This window comes from Onychostoma macrolepis, chromosome 13 (assembly GCF_012432095.1).
Source record: "Onychostoma macrolepis isolate SWU-2019 chromosome 13, ASM1243209v1, whole genome shotgun sequence".
Taxonomy (NCBI): domain Eukaryota; kingdom Metazoa; phylum Chordata; class Actinopteri; order Cypriniformes; family Cyprinidae; genus Onychostoma; species Onychostoma macrolepis.
Window position 1 is genome coordinate 7301674 of NC_081167.1, and position 16638 is coordinate 7318311.

Below are 16638 nucleotides of genomic sequence, written 5' to 3' on the forward strand. Positions count from 1 at the left end.
AAATATATATACATATATTTAAACTGGAAAAAGTATATATAGTGCGTTGCAAAAAGTATTCAAATTTTTTTTTTTTTTTTTTGAAAATAGACTTTAATTGTAGGCTATAAATATATATATTAAAAAAAAACACACACACACACAAAAAAAAGGGCAATTATATTAGTAAAAATTTATTTACATACATTTTGAAACATTTTTTTAGCAAATATATACTTTTTGGCCATTTTTTTATGTATATATTCTGAAATATATTTTTGCTGTATGATAAAGCTTTTACCAATTTATGCTTCGCTACTGCAGTTTTTGGAAATTTCCGCTTAGTATAAACTTTTTGTGGAAGTGTAGCCTACTTCACTACATTTTAAAGAGAAAACTTATATTTCGATACATCATGTCTCCAAGTCAATTTCAATGAACGTATCAAGTCTGACGATTGGATAATTTATGCAACACTACTATTTACATAGACAGACTGGTAACACTTTACTTGAAGGGCTGTGCATAAGACTGACATGGCACCTTCATAATCATGACATGAAACATGTCATGCATATGATAGAGGTTTTATGCATGTTTATGTCAACTGTCATTAAGTGTCATTCGCTCAGTTATGTCATTTTTAATGCAAAGATGACATTATTTGACCTACCCCTACCCCTACCCTTACCCCTAACCCTAGCCCATAACAAAGACATCTCAAGCAATGTCATCTTTGCATTAACTGAGCGAATGACACTTAATGACAGTTGTTATAAACATGCATAAAAACCCTTCATAATCATGACATGTGTCATGTCAGTCTTGTGCAGTGATGGGAATAACGGCGTTATAAATAAACGGCGTTACTAACGGCGTTATTTTTTTCAGTAACGAGTAATCAAATGAATTACTGTTTCCCCAGTTACAACGCCGTTACCGTTACTGACAATAAAATGTGGCGTTACTATATTATATTATTAGAATTTAATTTTTCAGTTCATCTAAATGGATGCGTGTAGCTGTAGCCTATTTGACGTACCATAAACAGTGTGAAAGCGCACGACTCGCCGTCGCTTTCTCTCACATACACGCAAACAAAGATACAGAGCAAGAGTCTTTCATAACATGCAGAATTGACGCGCTACATGTAAACAATATTCTTTGTTGTATTTTCCTGTCAAAATAACGGAGTTCCTTTGGAATTCTGCAGCTTTTAAGAACTGCCGGTTTCTCTGGTAGTGGGCGGAGCTAATGCTCAAACGACAATCTCATTGGCTGGCGCTCACTATAATCATCACTGTTTTGATTTCAGCAAATCAATGCGAGCGAACGCAGACAACGTGATTAATATTCATGAACCCAGCAGCTCATTAATCCTTAGTGCGTTTTATATTTATGACAAATATGCATTCATACTTGGTTATTCTAATTACTAAAGTTCTATCATCATATAATATTATATTATAATGCTTCACTGACTGATGCTAAGTGTCAGTAGATAAATAGTGTAGATTAATGTACAATGTTTTATAATAATAATTTATTCTTATTTAATTTAACATATTTAACAAATTTAATATTGGGGGCATCCAAAGTTATTTGACATTTGAACATTTTTTTTTTTTTTAAAGTAACGCAATAGTTACTTTCCCTCGTAATTAGTTACTTTTATAATGATGTAATTCTGTTACTAACTCAGTTACTATTTGTGAGAAGTAACTAGTAACTATAACTAATTACTTTTTTAAAGTAACGTGCCCAACACTTGTCTTGTGTGCTATAATGTGCTATAATGTGCTATAAATAAACTTGCCTTGCCTTGCCTTGCCTTATGCACACCCCTTCAAGTAAAGTTTAACCGACAGACTATAGACTAATCAAAAGGTACTTTTTTTCTAAGTGTTGGTATCAGGCTGGTATTAAGGCACTTGAGAAGAATACAATGATATTGCCATGATGTCAAGATGGTAACATGTCTAAAAAAACCTTATACTTGCAGTTATGTTTTTTTTTTTTTTTAAGATTTATAAATGCATATACAAGTAGCATGTCGATTATTTGAGGTACAAGCAAAAATAAAAGGTACTGTTTTCTAAGTGTTGGTATCAGGCTGGTATTAAGGCACTTCAGAAGAATATAATGATATTGCCATGATGTCAAGATGGTAACATGTCTAAAAAAACCTTATACTTGCAGTTATGTTTTTTTTTAAAGATTTATAAATGCATGTCGATGCAAGTAGCATGTCGATTATTTGAGGTACAAGCAAAAATAAATACACAAATGTATAAACAATCAAACAAATGACGCTCTACGAAGACACCAGTGGTCCTTTCGCACAGTAGTGCGCACTAGAGTACTAGAGAGATCTCGTGCTGAGATGCTGCGTAATGTCAGTGCGCGGCGCAGTTGGGGTTTGGGCAGCAGTGAGCGCTGCTCTGCGTCTGAAGGGAAGCTCGCCGTGCCAAAGCAGGCGGAGTCGGAAACGCGAAAGCCCAGCGCTCCTTATACTCCCTCCCCCGCCGGAGGTGTAAACGATCGTGGTGGAGCAGCTCAGGGAGCCGCCGTGATCGACTGCCCCAGAAAAGCGCTGCGTTATCCGGACGGAGATCCAGCCGCCAGTCGGTCGTCCCGTTGTTCTTGCATTTAAGCGCATCCAGAGGAGCCGGTGTGACATTACACGAGCTCTTCCCTTTCTTCTCAAATAGAGGACGAATTCCCCCAGTCGCCCCAGGAATATCTCCCTGGATTTTTACCCCAGAAATGGACGGTTTCGCCGGTAGTTTAGGTGAGTGTGTCTTTCTGTCTTTGCGATGAAATGTTGACTATTAATAGATGAGTCTTCTGCAGACATGGCGAATATAGACGCAAGTGTGGAATGTGTGTGTGTGTGTGTGTGCTGGCTCACTGTATGCTCTTGTCAGCTGTATAGCCACGCTCCTCTGACACTGCATTCGTGGGCAAAAAGCTACAATGAGAGGAGAGTTGTGTCAAGAGACTCATACCACGATTCACGATGGCCGTATATCTTTACCCTGCTCTGTTTATTTCCGTTGTTAAACCCTGCTGTGACATGCCATTGGAAAATGCTCTGAACGCACAACACACTGCAGCTCACGCTGTATACAAGATTTGCATTTCCTGAAGGAAATGCCTGTATTTACTTGCAATGCAGCAAAAGGATAGCGTTAAACTTACCGGTAGCTTATGCTTAAAGGTTCTGGGTCGCTGTAAATGAAATCCCGCCGCTGTCGTGACACAGCTCGCTTCTTATTTTCTTTTGTCAGTGCACTTTATCACATACCCTGCGTCTACCCTATCTGCCCTAAATAGTATTGAAAATGACTAATATCACACAGAATTTAGGATGGATAGAGTACGCACATCGGGAGGCAGGCGTAGGCTGATTGGTTTGTGCCGCCGTTTGCAATGTAACGCGGCAAGAAAGCTACCATATGTGACCCTGGAGCACAAAAGCAGTCATAAGTAGCACGGGTATACTTGTGACAATAGCCAACAATACATTGTATGGGTCAAAATGATCTATTTCTCTTTTATGCCAAAAATCATTAGGATATTAAGTAAAAATCATGATCCATGAACATATTTTGCAAATTTCCTACTGTAAATATATCAAAACGTAATTTTTGATTAGTAATATGCAGTGCTAAGAACTTCATTTGGAAAACTATAAAGGATATTTTTTATTTTATTTTATTTTTTCACACTCAGATTCCAGATACTCATATAGTTGTATCTCAGACAAATATTGTCCTATTCTAACAAACCATACATCAATGGAAAGCTTATTTATTCAGCTTTCCTTATGACTGGTTTTGTGGTCCAGGGTCACATATGTTTATAAGACCAGGCCAATCGTAACTGGAAGTCACAATGATAATGCAAGTAAATTCAAGAATGGAGACCAAATCGCAAGCCAGTATATAAATTCTTATACGCAATTGACTTTTGATTAGATTTTAAATGGCGAATATTCTAGTCAAAAATTGTAATTTAAATCTTAAATAATTACAAATTGTACGGTTTATAAAACAAAAACAGCACATTATGGCTTAAATTACGTTGCTGACTGAGGACTACAACCACAAGAATGTGAGTTTATGCTTGACAAGGCATCTGTTGGAGCAACTTATTTATTTATTTTTTACAAATCACAGCAAATTCAAATTACTGTGGTAAGTTTATTTTATTTATTTACTGTAGTTTATTTTTTTGAACGAAACATGAAAGTAATATTAACCACAAACCTTGATTTACTAAACAATCCAAAGAAACAATTATAAAAACTCACAGGAAGTTAATGAGGAAACCAATGGCACCACGATTCAACAGCTCTATTAAACAGAAAAATAAACTGATAATGTACAAATAATATATCAGTACTGTAAAACTGCTGTGCAATTATAGCACTGTAGTGATATATGTGTAGGCTATATATTTGGACAGAATAGCATTAATGGAGCAGCAGTGCAGGCTGTGTGTTCGTGGTGTTGGTGGTTTTGGAGCTCTGGCTGTCAGTGCAGATTATTTGGTCAGATAACAGTCCATGACAGAGGCAGCAGGGATGTATTTATTGTGTTTATGAAGGGTCCACTTGAGGTTTGTGAATGTGCAGATGTGTTGATGTACTGTGTGTGTGTGTGTGTGTGTGTGTGTGTGTCTGTCAGACGTGTCAGATGGGTTGCTGAGTTAAAGGAGTTTTTCAGATAGCTACAGGTGACAAGTGTAATTGCATAATGGATTGAATGTGCTCTAACATGACCAGTTTTTATTGCTCCTCATAAACTACTTGCATGTGTGCTGGAGCAAACTATTTGTGTAACTAAATATTACAAGGCCTTTTTTTTGTTGCATGATTTTCATTTTAGTATGGACTCTTTTCACATTTCGTTTTCTCTAAAGTGCAAGTGCTAAACTTAAATAGCAGTGAATGGTAGACTACATCAAATATATTTTTTGCATTCCCATTTGATCTAATAGCAAAAGAAAAGCTCCACAATAGTGTTTTCACGACTCTCAAAATTGATTGATAACAGCAGTCAGATGAATCAAATTTACTGTTTCTCCCATAGACACTATATTAGAAACACCCTCTCAGCAGAATAACTTTTGTAATTTGATGCAAAGGTAATATAATGCAAACTAGTATAGTGTTATAAATGTCCAGTGAAATTAATATATTAATATAAAATTAATTAATCCAATTATTTAATATAAAATTAATTAATATTCAATTAATATAATCAGATGTATAAAAATAAAAATAATCATGTTATTAACTACTTTTTTTTAGTGTTTTAACATAACAGTGTTTTAATAATTAACAGTTAATGTAGTTGAAGTTGACTTTTTTTTCTTTTAAAGAATATATATTTTCCTCAATATATGCATACACATTTGCAAATCTTAAAAAGCAAATCCATTTTTAAATTACTCAGAAGTATGAAAAAATAATTTCTATTTCAAATTGATTGTTTTCTTATGTTGAAGTGCTTCATTTTAATGGGACTTTGCCCTGCAATTTTTGACTTGAGAGCGACTGCTTGAATATCCTGTCATATAACGGCTGATCAATGAAATTCTGTGCTGATTATATAACTTGATTCTGTTGCTTGGTTACGCTCGGAGGAGGGTTGAGCGCTCAATTTGTCCTGCTCTGAGTTACCTTGGTGATTCCGCAGTGTCTGGCAGGGATGCGATATAAAGTAAAGGGCCAGTTAACTGCACAGAGAAAACTGTCAGACTTTTCTTTTTCAGGTGCATGTGATGGAAAACTTTATTTTGGGCTTGTTTTGAAATGGCAGTGTGTTTTTGTGTATATGGCCGTTACTCTGCGGTCTGAATTATTGGATATGACTGCTGCTAAACTGCAGTGTGTGTGTGTTTGTGTTGTTACAGTCTCTGTCCTGCAATGCCCCCATCATCCCTTAATAATGACTTCTACTTTCTCTTTTCTCCTTATAAATAAGCTCTTTATAATTATTATTATTTTTTTTTTTAAATCTATAAATAAGGTAATTGTTATCAAACCACATCATCTAATTTAATTTGTTATTCAGTTGAGTTATCAGTCAAATTAAATTTAGTTTTGGCTTCCTTTATTTTGTATTGGCTTTGACTTCCTCTACTGATTTTCTAATGCCAAAGGTGAAGGTTTCAAACGCAAATGTGCATGAAGCGTGTATAAAACCAGACCGAGTATCAGTTTTGCACCACAGGTACATCCGTCAGAGACGGACCGCACTATCAGCCACACACAATCTTGTCATCTCCGTCTCTGCGTCACACAAGGCAGCGGCAGAGATTAAACTCACTCTTACAAAGTTTTCGGTATGACGTGCAAGCCCGTTTGACTCACTTCAGTTCTTGGAAGATCTAAATGTGGTTTTTGACAATGTAAAATGTGGTTTTGGTCATGACGACTTGCACAGCTAAACTTGAAAAATGTGCGCATGTAATAGAAAGCGGACTGATTTCCTTTCGTGACACCTATGATATGGGTGTGATAAAAGGAAAATTCTTTTAAAAATCTACCTTACAATGCATGTGTACTTTGTATTAGTGTTGCTTTTGAAAAACTTGAAATCCATTTTCAAGAAAAGCTTAATTTTAATGATATTTTTAATTTATATTTTGCTGACACCTTGAATACATGAGTATATCTCATTATTTAAAAAAATATAAATATAAAATAAAAAGTAATTTTTTTTTTTTTTTTAAAGAATAACTTGTAATATTTATTTAATAATTTTATTTATTTTACAAATATGATTACAAGTGACTATTTTTAGCTGTTATTAATTAACAGTGAAGCTGATTCTAAAAAAGAAATATTGATGCCGAAGTTGTTTGTCAAGAATTTGTCTATAATTTATTGTATTTTAATGCATTTTTTCTTTGATATTAAGAAAAAACAAAAACAAAATTAATATCAGAAATTAAAAGCATACTCATAGAAAAGATGTATTCAATCTTTTTAAGAACTAATTGCAATTTAGTGTATTTTTGAATACTTGAATAAATAATAATATAATGTAATTGTCTCATGTATTTACGCTTGTGGTATTTTGCTACAGGTGTTTGCTACTCAGGTCAGTGTTGGACTTTTGTTCACCCAACACATTTAAATGTCCTTATAAATGACCATTAAAATGTATTTATACTTTATTCATAAATATATTAAAATATAATAGATTAGTATTTATGAACTGCATGGCTAAATATTTTTTGTTTCATTGGACAAATTTCCATTTCATTTTAAGTTGATTTTTATTTTATTCATTCCTTCATTCATTCATTTGCATTTTTTTATTGTATTCAGCGCTACCCAATAAAAACAGACTCAAATCTAAGTTTTTGGGTTGCAACCCATCAGTTGAGATCTAGTGTTGTTGAGTGTGCCTCTTAGGGCTCTGAGTTATGTGCTCTTACGAGTGTAGGTCAGTAGGCTGGCCTGTGAGCAGTGTGCTGCCTTTTAAGGCATGTGCATGTGTTATGTTGATGTGTAAAAGACACTGAAGCAGGGTGCCTGATGGAGGTGTAGGGTCTTGCTCATGGCTCCAGCACTCTTAAAGGTCTCCATGTAGGCCTCAAGCGTTCGCTGTGCCGAGATGGCGTCAGTTTTCGCTCTGCATCCAATCAGCCGCCCAACTGTCAAACTCAACATAAAAATAGCAGCCGCCCCCGTTCCTCCCGTCGCCAGGTGCATTCCCACCTCCATTGCTCAATCCCAGGCCTCTGTGGGGCCGTGTGTGGGTTATTCAGCTGTACCAAGCTGGTGTGGTGTGACTGAAAGCTCAGGGTGGATAACCAGATAGCTGCTGGTCTAAGCTCTGTACAGAGCAAGCTGTGATCTAGTGTGATCTTGACTGCGGCACGTTTTTCCACAGGGGCGGTGAACATCACACTTGCAGTAAAAACGCTACTAGAAGCTATATGTTTTCAGTTACAGTTGGTGATTTCCTGCAATGCAACAAAGTTTTTATGCAAATCAAAAGCAATGCAATGTGAAAACTACATATATGAGTGAAGACATCGATATCAGGGCTCGCAAAATGTAAAAATCCCTGGTAGCCCTTCGGGCAGGTACTCTTCAGATTTTGGTAGCCTGAAAATTAATTTAACTAGCCCGAATTAAAAATCTACTATTTTATTTTATTTATTTATTTTAAATATAGAAAATCAGATAGGAGTTTAAATGTCAATCAAAAATATTTTCAATACACAAATATCAACAAATATGAAGGAAGGAATTTGATTTCACTTTACAGGGTATCTGCAGAATTTTTAAAAATATATTTAAGGCAATTTATGACCCATTTTAAGAGCTGCACAAGTAAAATGAACACAGAATGAGCGGGGTTGGACAATGTCTATGGTAACATACAGTTTTGAGCCATAAAATTACATGATTTACAGTTCAGATACAGGTTTTCACAAAAACAAATCTTATAAAACAGCGTTTCAGGCTATAGACCGTTTTTATGAAAAGGGATCAATCAAGCATATAAATTATGTTAATTTAAAACGTATAAATATTACTGTCTTAATTGTTTAGATTTTTAGAAGGCACATCAACTTCTTTCTCATTTACAACTCTATGTGTTTGCTGCGTAAAAACATGAATTGATATTTGCATTGATCTGACCATAAACAGCAAGAAAGGCTTATTGGAAATGCAGATTCATTCTCTGCCACGAGGTGGCGCTTTAGGAGCGCTGAAATATTGCGGTTTCCCCGGAAACGCTGTACACAAAGCAGCTCTGCGCTCATAAACGCTGCTTTATCAGGAATTATAGGTAAAACGAAATTAAAATGCCAACGACACGTTTCTGAGGACAGTCGGTTACCTTCAGATACATTCAAATAAAGACATCCGCGCCGCGTTTTGACTTGAAAAGCTCATTATTTATTCTATGACATCATTGCCTTTTGAAGTTTAATCCTGCCGTATCGCGACTCTTGTCTTTCCGTCCCCAACTGTAAGACCTCTTGAAATTATAATCAAGACATTTCTTATACCATTTAACGTATTTAAAACTTTTGATGGCCTTAATTTTGATACAACTCACTTTCAGAGTTTTTAAGGACCCGCGGGAGATCTGTATTTAAGGAGCCCGTCAGGCAGGCAGTGATACATTTTGGTAGCCCGACTGGAAAACACAATAGCCCCGGGACGTCGGGCTAGCGGTTTTGCAGAGCCCTGGATATGGATGCTTATATCTGCCATGGAATAAAAAAAGCGGAATTATTGTGTCTTAAATTTTTTTCACAATTCAGAGTTTATATCTTAAAGGGGTCATATGCGATTTCAAGTTTTGCTTTCTCTTTGAAGTGTTACAAGTTGATTGTGCATAGATAAGATATTCTTTATCAAAATGAAGACTCTGCCATGCCCCCCTAAAACGGCTCATTCAAACACGCCCCCACATGTCTACGTCACGATGTGGAAATATTTGCGTAAGGCGTGATTTCAGTAACCGCGATAGTGTTGATGCAGGAGTGTCACGGAGAAGCTGTGTGTTTCTAGTAGAGATGTTCCGATACCCTTTTTCCCTTCCCGATACCGATTCCGATACCTAGGCTCAGGGTATCGGCCGATACTGAGTACTGATCCGATACCTGGGTGTGTATCTGGTTATACAGCTGTATGTACTACTAGATCTGTATAGATACAATTATTTTATGGTGTGCTTCACCATAGATGGATAGATAGATAGATAGATAGTCTGGCGAGTAAACAAAAAATATAATATATAATGTTTGGAAAATGGCATTCCATTTTTAAAATCTATTTAAATATCTAAAAGTACACTCTTAACATCAGTCAGTGAAGCATTATAAATGTATTATGATAATCGAGTATTATTTAATGATATAACTTTAGCAATTAGAATTAAAACTTGGTAACCATGAATACAGTCATTTTAACTGAACTGGTGGTGGTGCTTTTTTGGTCATTCAGTGTTTCTCTGAAAAATGGGGGGGGAAACTATCAATAATACTGATAAGATAATAATCATACTATGAATTCTACTAAGAATAATATAAAACGCACTAAGGATTAACGAGCTGCTGGATTCATGAATATTAATCACGTTGCCTGCGTTCGCTTGAACTGATTTGCTGAAATCAAAACAGGGACGATTATAGGTGAGCGCCAGCCAATGAGATTGTCGCTTGCGCATTAGCTCCGCCTATTACCGGAGAACCCGGCAGTTCTTAAAGGATGAAGAATTCCAAAGGAACTCCGTTATTCTGACAGGAAAATACAACAAAGAATATCGTTTACATACCAAGCAGAATTGACGCGCTACATAAGACTCTCTCTCTCTCTCTCTCTTTGCATGTGAGGAAAAAGCAAAGCAACGGCGAAAAGCAAAGCTCACACTAGAGCTTACGGTACGTCAAATACAGGTGCGCTGCGCATTCATTCAGATGAACTGAAAAATAGCCCAGATCGCTTGATGGAGAGTGAAATTCTGAAGCGCTTGGTCAGAGTGTTCAGCGAGTGAAAATATATCTGTGCTAAACTTATACATAGCCTCCAACTCACACACTGGCGAGTATAATCTGAGCATTTATTAGCCAGTGGCTAATATTATACACTATTTAGTCGCCCAGGGTGAAGATTTAGTCGCATATGCGAGTGATTTACTGGCAATGTGCTACCACGTTTGTATTTATTCTTTGCTGCTCTAAATAGTGGTTGCTTGTGCACAACTTCCTGTGTTTGCATTCTGAGCAGCGAAGAAGAATTGATTTCCGATTTGCAGCGTTAATCAAAGCTAGCGGGCATAACTATAGATCTTGTTTAAGAATGGTATCGGATCGGTACATGGATTCAAGTACTCGCCGATACCGATGCCAGATTTTTTTGTGGTATCGGTGGAATTTCCGATACTAGTATCGGAATCGGAACAACCCTAGTTTCTAGGTGAAAGCAAAAGCACTTTATTTGGCCTTCCGGAAGTAGATGCATTTAGGAATCATAGATTACTTACAACAGAACAGCAACGCATTTTATGGACTACAGTTTCGTGAATCTAGGAGAGGAGGTAATTCTGACTTTGCTCTGACAATCCGGCTCTTCTGAATCAGCTACTGTATGTTTTGTTATTGGTTTAAGTATTTGCTTTTGACTGTTCAAATGCGGAGTTTTGCGCGTCGTGTGTGTGTGTGTGAGAGAGAGAGAGAGAGAGAGAGAGGGGTCACATCTTGGCACATCAGTTGTCTTAATCTTGGCTTGTGTGTGTGTGTGATGGTAACTGATGGTAAAACTAAGGACATTATTAACTGTTTTTACTTTAATTTTGAAAGCTGAAGCTCGCAATTATGGAAAGGGGCGTTACATTTCCGCCGTGGCTTGTGGTGTTCGGCCAATCACAATGCACTGTGCCAGTTGGCCAATCAGAGCAGGCTGTGCTAGTCGGAAGGAGGGACTTTGTAGAAAACGAAGCGTTTGAGAGAGGCGGGGCATAGAGGACCTACAATAATGTACAGTATTTGAAAAATAATGTGTTTTTGAACATTAAAGCGTGTCAACATATTCTGTTACACCAAATACACTAAATAATGATCTTTAAAAAAGCATCATATGACCCCTTTAATATAATTTGTATATAGTCATGGCCGATAATATCGGCACCCTTGGTAAATATGATCTGCATTGTTAATCCTTTTGATCTTTTATTTAAAAAAAATCACAAAAACCTAACCTTTCATTGGATAATAAGAATTTAAAATGGGGGGAAATATCATTATGAAATGTTTTTCTCAAATACACGTTGGACACAATTATTGGCACCCCTTGAAATTCTTAGTAAAATATCTCTGAAGAATATCCCCATTCATATTCACAATTTTGAGCACTCCAGGGTAATTATGAACATGAAATTATCCAGCCATGGCTTCCTGTTTCACAGAAATATAAATAGGAGGGAAAACAAAGCCCAGATTCCCTTAATCATCCATCACAATGAGAAAAATTTTATTCGATTATCATGCGCATCTCGTCAGTAAAGCCGGTTTCGTGATTAGCAGTAAATTGCCATCACCTGCTTTCAGATGGAGCGGCAGTTAATACACAGAGCTGTAGTTCACTGACAAGCTAGGCAATATCGGGTTCATAATCGAAGACGATCGCGAATCTCCAAAGTGAAAGTGAAACTAAAAAGCGATCGTGCAGTTGAAAGCAGTTTCAATGCCCAGCATATTAATAGCGGCTCCCTGATGCCCGCATTTTATTTACAGTATAATTACCCAATGATATAACTGCGCGAGAAAGTATTGAAACATATATTTTCCCTGTGTTTCCTTCCTGTAAGCTACTGAAATGAGCCGCACTGTGAAACAGCCATTTAGAGCAGAGCTCAATATTGAGCCGCACTGTGAAACAGCCAATCAGAGCAGAGCTCAACATTATTATTCATAACCCTTCCAAATAAGCCAATAACATACCATTTCATTCTAGGGAGAAATCCTAGGGTTGTAAATGGACATGTAAAATGGTTTCTGGAGAAGTTTTGCTCTTACCTAAGCCACATACCTTCTATGTAGATATCAGAGAACAATTCAAAATATTGTATCAGTGCATTCTATGGCACCTTTAAGAGCTGCCCGGATCCAACATACTGTTACACATGTGTTTTCTTTTTCAGTTGTTTGCTTTCACTTACGACCTAAATTACTGTGTTTATGAGGATAATTGCAAAGATTTGACACATACAAGTGTGTGTATTTAGCCGTTTAAGGCCTATAAAGCAGCAAAAACAACTCGGTTCAATACTCTATGAGCACAGTCTTCACTTGCGTGCGCCTCTCTGACAGCACTCAAACGGTCTTTCAGACAGTGCAAGCATATAGCGAAATGAGTTCTCTTATGCTGCTGATTGCATTTCAACGGCTTAATATCGCTTGTTTTTAAACCACATCGCTTAAAGGTGGGGTATGCATTTTTTCAAAAACGCTTTAGAAAACGAGTTGGAGCCGAGTACTAAAACAAACTTGTAGCCAATCAGCAGCAAGGGGCGTGTCTACTCATGATGCAGAGGAGAGAGCGCTCATCAGTGCTCATGACAGACATTAACCGAGCCGAGCGATGACAGAAAGGTAGAGATGACGGATGAAAAACAAAAGAGGAAAAAGTCTGCGGAACAAAAGCAGGCTTACACCATGTCTACACCGGATGCGACAGTTGTCCTGTCACGGTCTGTCTACACTGGACGTGACAAAGCGACTGTTGAAAATCAATTGAGGCCTGCGATTAGACGCCGAGGTTGCTTTGTTTCTTCTCGATCGGTGAGTAACATTGGTTTTGCTTTGTTTCACAGAACTAATCGTTGCCTGTGATGCGTACGTATGTGTGGGGTGGAGCTATCAAAATAGGGGCAAGACCCTTTTGGGGAAGGGGCGTGTTTGTTTTGGTGATTTCAAATGTCAACATTGGCTACCAGAAATCGCTTACCCCACCTTTAAAAACGCAAACAAACAACACGTTTAATCGTGTCTACCGGTATGTAGACTAGCAGTTATTGTGATATCTTGTTCTAGCTATTTATTTAGCTAGATCTTTTTTTATATCAGTCAGCGGTATGCTAAGCTAGTAGGTCAATCTGTCAACTTGCTAAAAGAAAGCTAACAAAGGGAAATGCTTAACTTGACCATTTTAGCTCCAGTTTGTAATACAAAAATCAACATATTTTCATTATTAACCATTTAGGAATGTCCACTATGTTAAAAGACCAGTGATTCAGAGACCTCCAGTGATAAAACTGTGTATCCAAAATAAGAGCATTGCAGTGTCTTTGAACAAAAGCGTCTTCTAAATGACTGTTGACTTATTTATTGGAGCTACAGTAGATGCACCAGTGCGCTGGCTTAAGTTTCTGATTCAAGGAAATGTTACAGCGTGTCTTTGTGCGCTCAGTTTTCCTCAGTGTTTGTGAAACCCCCCAAAGGGTCAGATGCAAATACATTTTAACGTCAGCAGATAAACACAATGTAACCTCTGTGAAAGCTGTAACGGGATGTGAAGACCGTATCATTGTTGAAAACCCTGACTTATGTTGGTTTGGGATGAACGAGTCTCCAGCATCGCTCACGGTTCATTTGCAGTGTGTCAAACTGGGTTTTATGCGCGAGTTTGTTTTGGAAGTATCTGATTGTTTTGACTCTAAATGACCTGTGATGTGGTTTTTGTGTGGTTGTGATTGCATATGGCAGTTGTTAATGTTAAAGTGTGTGTGTATTTGTGTGCTGAGTTGCACTTGGAAAGACAAGCTGAGGATCAGATTTCAAAATTCCTTCTTTGAAAGAAAAAAGATGGAGGGAAGCAGGAGACAGACGGACACAGAGAGAGAGAGAGAGAGAGAGAGAGCAAAGGGAGGGAGAGATCCGGAAAGGGACACACGTGTGCCCGAACGCTTCCAGATGCTGGAATGTTGCCTCCCAACTTTTCGCATTCCTCATTCCCTTCTTCCCTCATAACAATGGATGAGATTACAGCTGGAGCGAGAGGAGAAATATGTGTGTGTGTGTGAGAGAGTGTGGAGAGGATGGATAGATGAAGTCTGATGAATTGCAGATCTTCAGACGCTGATGTCCACAGATTCCTGAATATATGCATGTCCTTATTTTGTGCTGCACACTGTCTCCAAAACACTCACCAAGTGCCGAACGTAAGTATAAACGCAACCTTTGGTGAGTAAGTGAACTAAAGAAGTCAGCAGGTAACTGTTTACACACACATACGCATAGTATAATAATAATGCAACTTACAGTTTGGCCGGATCAAATTTAGTGTGTGAGTTTGTCTGTAAGGGAGGATGATGGGCCACTGGCTGCTGCATGTAAACGTTACTACAGTGTCACACCCTTTAATTTGAGCGGTTTCTCAGGATGGGACACTTGTATGGATTGAGTGTCTGAAACGTTTCCCAGAAGCCCACTTTGTCTGTCATCCATGTTTGTTTCATTTCTGTTAATTGCCTGTAAACTCCACAGAATTTCCTCTAGGGTTCTCTGGGGAAAACAGGAAGTAGTATAATTAGTCAACAACAACCTCTGTTGCCTGCTTTCTTTGATCAAGAAAAACACGTGCAGAAAAGTGAGTTGAATAATATGCAGTATTTTAATGTTGATATGATTTTTTTTTTTTTATGTTTTTTTTTGGAATAAGTCTCTTATGCTCACCAAGGCTGCATTTATTTGACCAAAAATACAGTAAAAAAGTAATATTATTATTACAGTTAATATTACTGTAGTAATATTACTGTTTTCTATTTTTAAAAGTAATTTATTCCTGTGATAGCAAAGCTTGAAAGCTTTAAGAAACATTTATTATTATTATTATTATTATCAACTGTGAAATTGATTCTGCTTAATATTTTTGTGTTAAGAAAACAGTGCTTTTTTTCCAGGATTTTCTAGTGAGAAGAAAGTTCAAACGAACAGCATTTATTTAATAATTTCTGTCACTTTTGATCAATTTAATGCATCCTTACTGATACATCGTCACTTTTTTTATTTCTAAAAAATCATTAAACTAAGCAAATATAGGACTGATTTTGATACTGATCAGCATCATTGTAAATATATTGTGAGTACTTTAAATGTCATGCCCTAGTTGTCATGTTTATTCTGGAAGCTCATGCACATAAAGTCTATTGAACACACGTGGCTTGACTGATTTATTAGAGCAGGCCCTGGAGCCAGCAGCCATGAAATTGAGAATTGAATCAAGTGGAATCAACTAATTTGAGATCTGTTTTGTTCTGCTTCCCCCGAGTGGGAAAAAAGAGCGAGAGAATGGGCCGCACTGAAGGACAGTGCTGGTGAACATAAGGGGCCAGATTTTGTGTTGGCTGTACTCTAACCTTAATCAGGATTAATCAGGATGTGCCGCCGTCCCTCACGAGTGTGTGTGTGTGTGTGTGTGTGTGAGAGAGAGACAGGGTTGTAATCTCAGGGTGGAGATAAATCCATATGCACAGTTGAACAGCATGTAGTCTGAAGTGGTTCAGGGTGGATTAAGTTAATGGCTGGGTTGGACACAGATCTTGGACGAGGTTTCAGGCACCCTTTCTCCACTCATGGAACCCAGTCAGAGTTTTTAGACACGTATTGAGTTCAAGATGCACATGGTCATGAAAAATGCCATCTGGGTCATGTGTGATGTGGTTATGACTCTATAAATGGTCCATAAACCATGAGGCGCACAAAAACACTTGTGTTTGGATAAACAGCACGTTTGGCAAGTTGTGCTTTAAAAGTTGTAGTTGTTTACAGTGTTGGTTGTCTTTACAAACCCATCCAGGCACACACACACGCACGCGCACGCGCACTCACGCACACATATTCAGGTTCTGTGTGTCGCAAAAGACAGGTGTACACTCAGCGGGAGCTGGATCAGTATCAAATGTACTGCTATAGATGTGCCAGATTATCTGCTCGCAGGCTCTTTTCAATTTGCTTGCCTTCTAAAGTCAATGGCTCATAGATCATTTGTTCTCTTCTAGTTGTGTGTGTGTGTGTGTGTGTGTGTGTGTGTGTGTGTGTGTACACAACAGAAGACTGTAATATTAGTTTAACATGATGTACTATGGCAAAATCTTTTTTAAAACACTGCATAAATTC

At 37.5% G+C, this 16638-nt stretch overlaps 1 protein-coding gene across 1 annotated transcript in view; it reads left to right on the plus strand.

Moving 5' to 3' along the window:
• The first annotated feature begins 2322 nt into the window (after nt 1-2322).
• LOC131551907 (echinoderm microtubule-associated protein-like 4) overlaps nt 2323-16638 on the plus strand; it is a 96851-nt gene continuing 82535 nt past the window's right edge. Inside the window, exon 1 of the mRNA XM_058795129.1 lies at nt 2323-2770. Coding sequence (XP_058651112.1) covers nt 2746-2770 — 25 coding nt within the window. The 5' untranslated portion in view covers nt 2323-2745. The remainder of the gene's footprint in view (nt 2771-16638) is intronic.